Source organism: Eptatretus burgeri, chromosome 4 (genome assembly GCF_056783735.1).
Source record: "Eptatretus burgeri isolate ZD-2024b chromosome 4, Ebu_testis_v1, whole genome shotgun sequence".
Classification (NCBI taxonomy): domain Eukaryota; kingdom Metazoa; phylum Chordata; class Myxini; order Myxiniformes; family Myxinidae; genus Eptatretus; species Eptatretus burgeri.
Window position 1 is genome coordinate 91,489,842 of NC_140964.1, and position 9,450 is coordinate 91,499,291.

The window sequence follows — 9,450 nt, forward strand, 5'->3', positions numbered from 1 at the left end:
AATTTCATGAATTTCATTAAGCATGTTTGGACATTTTCAGTAATTTAATGAAAACCATAATGCGTGTTTAGACATTTTTCAATCATTCCATGAATTTCATTACGCATGTTTTGACATTTTTAAATCAATCCCTGAATCCCATTATGCATGTTTGGATATTTTGAGTAATTTAATGAATGCCCTTGTGTATGTTTGGACATTTTTCAGGAATTACATGAATCCCATTATGCATGTTTGGACATTTTAAGGTAATTTAATGAGTTTCATTACACATGTTTGGACATTTTTCAGTCGTTTAATGAATTTCATTATGCATGTTCGGACATTTTAAAATCATTCCATGAATCCCATTATGCATGTTCGGACATTTTTCAGTAATTTCATGAATCCCATTATGTATGTTTGGACATTTTTCAGTAATTTCATGAATCCCATTATGTATGTTTGGACATTTTTCAGTAATTTCATGAATCCCATTATGTATGTTTGGACATTTTTCAGTAATTTCATGAATTCCATTATTCGTGTTTTGACCCTTTTTGGTCATTGCATGAATTCCATTATGTGTGTTTGGACATTTTTCAGTAATTCCATTACATATGTTAAGGCAATCTTCAGGGCTGGCCATCGCCCCCCCCCACTTTGGGTGGGGCCCCTGTAATTTTCCAGGTTGCCCATGCTTAAGACTGCCCCTTTCTCCCGGCCTTCTTCGAGCTCTGAGAGTATTTTTTTTTTAAATTAATATTGCCTAATATCTCTCCCCCCTCTCCCCTCCCCCCTGCATTCTGTATATAACCAGCAATTTTCAACTCATTCCCTCAAGCGGTTCAGCAGGGGGATGAGGTGTGTGTGTGTGTGTGTGTGTGTGTGTGTGTGTGTGTGTGTGTGTGTGTGTGTGTGTGTGTGTGTTTGAGGGGGGGGGGGGGCGTGAGCGAAGGAGAGAAAGAGGAGAGGTTTGAAGTGGGGGGGGGAGGTCGAAGGAAAGGCGGATAGGAGGAGGGTGGTAGCCGAATAGGGGTACTGTAGTAGGAAGGAGGGTAGAAGGAAGGTTGACGAAGCCAGTTTTGATATTTAGGAACACTTTTGTGATTTTTTTATTTTTATTTTTTACCCCTGTAATCTTGGTTTCGAGTTACTCCACACCAGCATGCAAAATTTCAACTTCAGAGCCCACCAAGAAAGTATTACACATTTATGAGTGTCAATGTTGAAAAGAGCTACATATATATTGGGTAATGCTGCATACGTTTGAGCGCGCGCCTCACAGGATGTATATTTGTATTTTTCCCAGCGAAGCTAGTTTCCACCTTTTAAGTGCAAAGCTCGTTTTGTGGGACAAAAAGTTTATTTCAAATTTAACGTTGAACCGTGTGATCCCAATGAATTCAGATCGATTTGTGAAATGTCTTTAAACTTTAGAAGTGAGAATATGCAATGAATGTAAAGAGCGTGTCCTGTGATGATATGACGTCATTTGTATTACCCGTCATTGGATGGCGGCACGAATCGCTACCTGGTCGAACCCACGTAGCCGAGAGAATGGTGGAAGGTGTGTCCTCTGAGAGTGTTGTCGTCTCTGAAAAAGACCCCTATCGCGATACGTGGGTACGATACCTCGGTAAGACCCCTTGAACCCAAGAGTCTTGCCTCGACAAGTGTGTTATTCTCTGAAGGTCAAACTTGGTGCTGATCCTTCTCACAACTTTGTAGTTCTTGTGGGGGAAATGGGAATTGGACAACTGCTCCCTACAGGTTATTCACCCAGTGTGTGTGTGTGTGTGTGTGTGTGTGTGTGTGTGTGTGTGTGGGTGTGTGTGTGTGTGTGTGTGTGTGTGTGTGTGTGTGTGTGTGTGTGTGTGTGTGTGTGTGTGTGTGTGTGTGTGTGTGTGTGTGTGTGTGTGTGTGTGTGTTGTTTTTTCTTCCAATAAAACTTATAACCGTTCCAATTTTGAAAGTTATTTAAACATTTAAATAAACGGTTAAAGTTTGGTGTTTTTATTGTTGTATTATCTCCATATCCATCCGCATTGTTCAGGCATCCCACCCTGCGATTCGCATTGGCTGCTTCTGTTCTGTGTCTTTTGCAAACTGCAACAAACCTGGACATTTGGTGATATCTTCTTTTCCACCTCCAATTCAGAACTGTATACAGGTATTAGATGCTGAAACCAGGTGGATGTATGTGCGTGACAGGTACCGAGATGTTTGTTAGGGCCCTTACTCTGTATAACAGCTAAGAGGTGATATTTGGATGTGAATTTTTAAAATCTTGCCTGTTCTCTCTTTACCCCACCCAAGGCTATGCAAATGAGGTTGGCGAATCATTTCGTGCACTTGTTCCGGTGGCTGCTGTGTGGGCAACCTATGGCGTCTCAATGGCGTATGTCACAGCTGATGCCGTTCACAAAGGCCGACGAGCAGCAGCAGAGGTGCTTACTTGTGGACCATCTCTGTGCTTCTTTAAATGCATTTTATTTTTGAGCTTACCTGGAATTGAAATTCCGGATAAAGTATTGTCATCGTGCATTGTCCGTCTGTCCGTCCGTTCGTCTCCTATTTCGACTTCTCCAGCCCAAACCGCTCGGCTGATGCGGCTGAAATTTGGCATCGAGTTTCCGCTCCTGACTGGTAACGGGGATTTTTTTTTTTTTTTTTTTTTTTTTTTTTTTGTATACCTTGGTCGAGGCTCGTATGAGAGCTAACACACAACTCACAGCAAGGAGGCATGAGACAAGAGGGGCGGGAGTGGAAGGGACAAAACATTGGGGAACAGACACAGGTGAACTGTGGAAGGGAGAGGGATGGGGATGGGACGGGGAACATGGCGAGGGGAAGATGGACATTAAAGGGACTTTCAGGAAGGAAAGCAGGAGAATTGAAGGAAGTGGGCTTGGGTGGATTATCGGGGGTAGAAAAGATCGAGGATTTGGATGGGGGAAGATAAGAGGTGGTGGTGAACAGCTGTTTTGAAAGCCTGAAGGGAAGAATGGGAAAGAATAGAGTGAGGAAGTTTATTCCAAAGGCGGGAAAAAAGAGGAATGAAAGAGTGAAGATGAGCAGTGATTCGTGATTTTGGTAGTTTTACCAGAAGGGGGTTGTTGGCGGACCTTGAGCGCCCTGTGGAAATGTGGTTGGGACAAATCGCAGAGAGAGCAGGGGGGCAAGGCTGGAGAGGAGTCGGTAGAAGACAGAAAGACCACCGACCAACCTGCGGTGATTGAGTGAGAGGCCCAAAGACTCAGCTTCATTGCGGGAGATGCCAATGATCTTAAAAGCCCTGGTTTCGACAGCGTGAAGTCGAGAAAGGTGGGAGGCAGGAGCACCAGCCCAGAGGGGAGAGCAGTACTCCATCAGGCTACGGACAAAAGCTTTGTAAGTGGTCAGGAGCTCAAGAGGGCCGAGGAAGGACTTTGCACGACGGAGGATTCCCAGTCGGCGACTGGCTTTTGAGGCAAGGTTGGAAATGTGACTTTCCCAGGAAAGGTCATGGCAGATAGTGAGACCTAGAAGCTTGAAAGAAAAGACTTCTTCCAGAGGATTGTTGAGAAAGTGGATGGCGGGGTTTTGTAAACGGTCCTTTCGAAGAGACATAGTGAGAGTGTGAGATTTGTCTGGATTGAAAGACATGTTCCACGTGTTGGACCAGTTTGTGATTTTATCCAGATCTGCAGTGAGCGAAGAAGCTGCTGCTTGCCGGGCTGAGGGATGACAGATGGTACGGCAGAGGGTTGAGTCATCGGCAAAGAGAAATAGAGGATTTTCCAGAGAGTCCGAGAGATCATTGATGAAAACCAGAAAAAGAACAGGGCCCAGAACGCTACCTTGAGGAACTCCAGCCTGCACAGGAAGAGGGGATGAAAGAACTCCATTTAGGGCCACACGTTGACTGTGACAGGAGAGGAAGTCTGCGAGCCATGAGTGGAGATGGCCTTGAATACCATGGGCAGAGAGTTTGGTGAGTAGGGCAGGGTGCCAGACTGTGTCAAAAGCACGTGATATGTCCAGGGATACGGCTCGGATTTCCTGTCTGGCATTGAGGACCTCCATCCATTGATGGGAGAGCAGTAGCAGCATATCTAGGGTAGAGTGACCTGGTCTGAAACCAAATTGATGATTGGAAATCAAGCCATTGGAGAAGAGGAAGGATTTCATGTCTGAAGCGATGATGGATTCCATAACCTTGCTGATGATTGGGAGAAGGCTGATTGGTCTATAGTTACAGGGATCTGTTTTTGCACCTTTTTATGCAGGGCAGTGATGTTAGCAGATTTCCAAGCAGATGGCAGATGACCTTGGGAAAATGAGAGGGTGAATAGAACAGAGAGAGGGTGAGCAAGAGCAGAAGAGCAGGCTTTGAGGACACGTGGGCTGATGCCGTCTGGACCGGTTGCAGAATCTGACTCGAGGTTTGAAAGCAAGCTCTCCACCTTGTCAGGAGAAAAGGATACAGAGTCCAGGGACAGTTGGGTGCGACTGGGTAAAGTGGGTAGAGATAGTGATGGGTTTGGGACACAAGATTTAGCTGCAAACACCGAGTTTAGACATTCAGCTTTATCACGTGTGGAATCAGCAGTGCGGCCATTTGAGGTAAGGGAGGGGATGGAGGGGGAACATACACCAGAAACAGATTTGATTAAACGCCACCAGGATTTTGAGGAGGGAGAGAGGTTTGAGAGTTCAGACTTGAGATGAGAAAGATGTTGTTTTCTGGCTCTCCTGAGGGTAGCTACACACTTGTTCCGAGCTTTGTGGAAAGAACTGAGATTGCCCTCAGTTGGGTTTGCTTTCCATGAGGCAAAGGCAAGTTGTTTCAGGACAACTGCCTCGCCACAAGCTTCAGTAAACCAAGGGCGGGAGGAAGGGTAAGACAACTGAACACGAGAGGGGATAAATCTGTGCATGAGGGAGAGCAAGTTTCTTTGAAAGAATTCCCAGGATGAGTTGATGTTTGAGAAAGTAGTGATAGGAGACCAGTCTGTAAGTTTGATGGCTGCTCGGAGACCCTGCCAGTCGGCTTGAGTGAAATGCCAGACTCGACGGCGGTGAGGTGGTTCTCTGATAACAGCCAGAGAGATGTCCACTTTAATAAGGACGTGGTCAGAAGAACCAATTGGAGCGAAGGAAGAGCAGCAAAGCTCGTTCCGGTCACGTGACTTTAAGTTGGTCAAAATGGTGGACTTGGTAAACTTCTTCAAAATCTTCTTCTCCAGACCCACCAGTCAGTATGCTTCCAAACTTGGGTTACAATATTCGGCCAGGGGCCCAGATAAACTACAGGTCTAGTGGTCCTATTTTTAGCTCATCTGGAATGTAGTTCCGGGGAGCTTATGGGATGGCGCGTCGTCCGTCCAAACACAAATACTTGCAACTTCTTCTCTGAAACTACACATACGATTTCGATGAAATTTTAACACGACGTTCATCACTGTGTATGCACCAAAGTTTGTTCATAGCATTAAAAAATAATCGGGACCCTACGGGGGTTTTCCCCCCAAATGTTTCGTTTTTGGGTGAGCTCATAGATTTCATAATTCGAAATGAGTGAGGTTGGCAAAGCCTTTACCCTCCTTTAACCACTTAAACTATTGTTGTAGTTATCAGGCTAGCCCAGTTGCTCGGTCTGAAACCCAACAAACTGTGTCAAAGCAGTCGCACCAGCCAAATGATTTGGGCGTCCCTGGGAAGGTGTTCTCCCCTGTTTGCCATGTTACCAGACTCTAATCTAATGGAACACCCGAGCCAATAAGGTGATGCGCTAATCGGTGCCATTCATCCGTTTACACTAATTATTGATCTGAGAAAAAATATCACCGCAGACACGGTCTTGTACTGGGAACTAATCGCACCAACCGAATCTATCCTTTAACTGGCATATGTAACTACTAACTAGCGATCAAAACACTCAAATCACCAAGAGACCATGTGTATTTTGAAGTGTATTTGAATAATAACAGGGGTGGGGATACAGGAGCAGAAGGGGGGGGGGGAAATCCCCACTACCAAATACGTGCCCCCAAGTCAACGAAGAAATTGCAGATTCCTTAATGGGCTCCCATTCACACCTCAATACATAGACAGCAGAATGACAGGACTGAAAATACCATGACTGTGCCTCAGCAGGATGCAGCTTGGTCTAGGTGGTGACACGGTTAGGCAGGAACTGTCTGTGTTGAGGACGCGAATCCAGCTCGAGGAGAAAATGTGTTTGGCTTGCAGTGGGGGATTGGCTGGAGGCTGTGGCAGCAAGTGCTCACTCCATGGAAAAGCACTCCCTGTTGTCTGCGTGCAGCTTCCTCCGCGAGGTCTCCAGGATTTTCCACTGTTTGCAGTTCATACCGCCTCTTTTATAGTTTCGGCCCCCACTCACATCCGCGATGCCACTAGCCTTCCCCTTTCGGCTGCCATTGGTTCGCACTCAGGTCGGGGAAGTGTTGTCCCACCCATGCACTTTCACCTATATCATGCTGGTGGACCGGGACTGATCGGGAAGGTGATTGTCGGCATTTCTTGCCTAAACTGGTGCCTGATGGCCTGTCAGAGCCTACAAAGTGGCCTAAAAGATGGGTTACGAAGAGAAGTGCCTTCATTAAAAAGTGTCAATGGATAGTGGTTTTAGACACACATGGGGAGGAGGATCAGCCACCAGGTAAACCAATCAGCCACCAGCTTTATATAGATAAAACGACTCATGTCTCTATATCACAACTGAGTTACCTCACACTTATTCACACATGCACTATGGGAAATAACTATGGCTATGTTATGCGAAGGTACCCCCGAGAAGGCATTCTCATCGCGATATATTAAAGTGAGACCATAGTAAGTTTTGAAAATGTGACTACATCTGATTGTGGTGCTGACTGGTTGGGCGAGAGGTACGCACTCTCACCTCTAAGCTGTCTAACCTGGGTTTGATTCCCGACCCAGCTATAAACTCTCACTTCGGCATTTCACAGGTAAGGTGATTCATCAATGTGCGTACCTTCCGTCCCTCAAATGGACGTTAAACTGGGCGTCTCGTCTGACAGCATTCGTTGGTGGACGTTAAAGATCCCATGGTGTCCTTCATGAAGAGTAGGCGAGCTACCGCTGGCACCATGGCCAAATTTCAAATTTCTGCCCTAACTTATCGAACATCAGGCCTTGTCAGCCGGCTCGTGATTACTCGGGCCAAGCTTCCCCCCAGCCCAACCCCACAAGAGAGGTGGATGATCGTGGCCGTTAAAGAAGAAGAAGGAGAAGAAACACTATAACTGATTGTTAATGTTTTTCACTTGACATTCTTTCATGAAATATTGAAGATGAACAACTTAAGTGGACTTTGCCAAATTACTGTGGAAGCTGCCACATCTGTGGCATTTGGTCATGGTTTGCCAACAAACATATGTGATGCATGTTTCACAGGCAATCATGGGCAAGGCATGGCTGCCTCTAGAAATTACTGGGAAATTCACTGAAGTTCCAATGGCTGCCTTGTGGTGCATTTTTCTTTTTTTCATCAAAGAATGTGAAGTGAAAATTCAGATTGATCATGTTAGTGATTCTGCTTTTTAGATTTGTCTTTTAAGATGCGTAACTCGACGATAAATGATCATGAATACTCTATTTGCTACTTAAGTTCATGTTGAAGCAGTTGAATAATGTTTCATTGGAACGGTTTCAGAGAACGAGACGAATGTTTGGGTTTTCACCTGAATACGAATAAAGTTGTCTTGTTGAAGAATCTCCACAATTAAGTGCTGACCAAGTGAAGTTTGATAGCCCAATGTATTTCATTTTATTGATTATTTTATATTGCCATCTAATTTCCATTATAATTTATGACATTGACATGCCAATGCCTGTAGGTCTGTCCAATAGATGGTGACGGAATTGGGGAAGGTCACAGCGGACGTATTGCTGTGGCTGTGGCTGACACCTTTGTCTGGCAGGCTTTGGCGTCCGTCGCGATTCCAGGCTTTACCATCAATCGCCTTTGCGCTGGCTCCTTGCTGCTCTTGAGTTACACCACACGCTGGCCAGGCCCCGTGCGCAAATGGGTGACCACAGCCGTTGGTCTGGCTGCGATCCCTGTCATAATTACACCTATAGACAGGTGATTGTCCTTTTCATTGGTGCAGCTGTTGGTCCGAACCTTGTGGTAGTTACCCAAACCTTGTGATAGTTACCTTGTGGTAGTTGGCATGGTCCGAACCCGAACTATGCCAATACACCTGTAGTTATTTTAAGCAATGCTACAGCACGAGGTCACTTCTGGTTCTGGGTCTGTGCATGTTGGACATTGGATAGTTCAGTTCCTCCTTCCAGTTCATCAAAGCTAAATTTTCCAGACCAGAACCGTCATGTCTTTGTTATATTTACCTCCACCACCAAAGGTGGACGGATGTTATGTTTTCACCACTTTCTTTCTGTTTATCTGTCTTTGTCTGTGAGCAGGATTTCTCAAAAAGTTATGAACGGATTCGGATCCAATTTGGTGTACAGGTTGGGTGTGTGACGAGGATGAATTGATTCAATTTTGGTGAAGATCCAGATCTGAATCTGGATGCGAGAAGTTTTTAATTTTTAAAGTGATTCTTCATAATTGAGAGATCGGGCCAAAAACGATATACAGCATGGTATTTCAAAAAGTAGTGGATGGATTATGACAAAATTTGGTGGAAGAGTTGGGTAGGTGACGAGTACAAGCTGATTTGATTTTGGTTCAAGTCCGGATGCAAATCCGGCTGATCAGTGGGATACAAAACGTAAACTGGCCAGCCTTGCGGAGGTGTGTGCTCTACCGAGTGCCCTTCTAGTTTCATCCCTGTGTTGCTGTTTGTGTTTACATCCAATTTTCCATATTAAACTTACCTTGTTGTGTTGTGTTGTTGAATTGGTGTCTCTGTGATTGTCTGGCCTACTCGCCCAAGCCTCAGCTAGTTGGCATACAAATTCTGTCTCTGCTATGACATTGTATGCCGTATTCCCCTTCCTTTCTCCCAAGTATTGGCCTCTCAGCTTCTTAAAACGTATCCTAATACCCCTCCTCGCTTAAAAAAAAAACCAACAAAAAACAAAGAATCTCGAACTCTTTATACCTGTACTTTATTCTGCCTCTACTTCATTATTTATCCCTTCCTTTTCTGAATGTCACCAAACTGAATCATGATTGAATGAAGTGCTTCTTCCTTTAAAAGATTTTAATAACATTTTAAAATGCTTCATTTTCCTTATTTCTCCCTCAGGAACCCCATCACCTCTTCTTCTTCCTCATTATGATCTCGGTCTTCTTATTCACAAGGGTTATTTCCCAAACCTGTCTTGCTTCTGAATGCTTGATCCATCAACTTTCGCCCATACCTCCAACATCACTTTCCTCCGTGCCTTCAACAACCATTCATTTCTCTCCTCCCATAATGTCTGCTGTATATCCAAAATGTGAATCTTGAAGTCATTTGCAGAGGTTGT

General features: G+C 44.9%; 1 protein-coding gene across 2 annotated transcripts in view; it reads left to right on the forward strand.

Annotated features, from left to right (window-relative positions):
• Positions 1 to 1,445: 1,445 nt before the first annotated feature.
• Positions 1,446 to 9,450, forward strand: part of MTFP1 (mitochondrial fission process 1) — a 15,244-nt gene continuing 7,239 nt past the window's right edge. Inside the window, exons 1-3 of one of the 2 annotated variants that reach the window (XM_085879329.1) lie at positions 1,446 to 1,618; positions 2,299 to 2,429; positions 7,932 to 8,095. In XM_085879329.1, the coding sequence (XP_085735455.1) occupies positions 1,465 to 1,618; positions 2,299 to 2,429; positions 7,932 to 8,095 (449 nt within the window). In that variant the 5' untranslated portion in view covers positions 1,446 to 1,464. Of the gene's footprint in view, positions 1,619 to 2,298; positions 2,430 to 7,847; positions 8,096 to 9,450 lie in introns of both variants that reach the window. The other variant, XM_085879327.1, reaches the window with a different exon arrangement.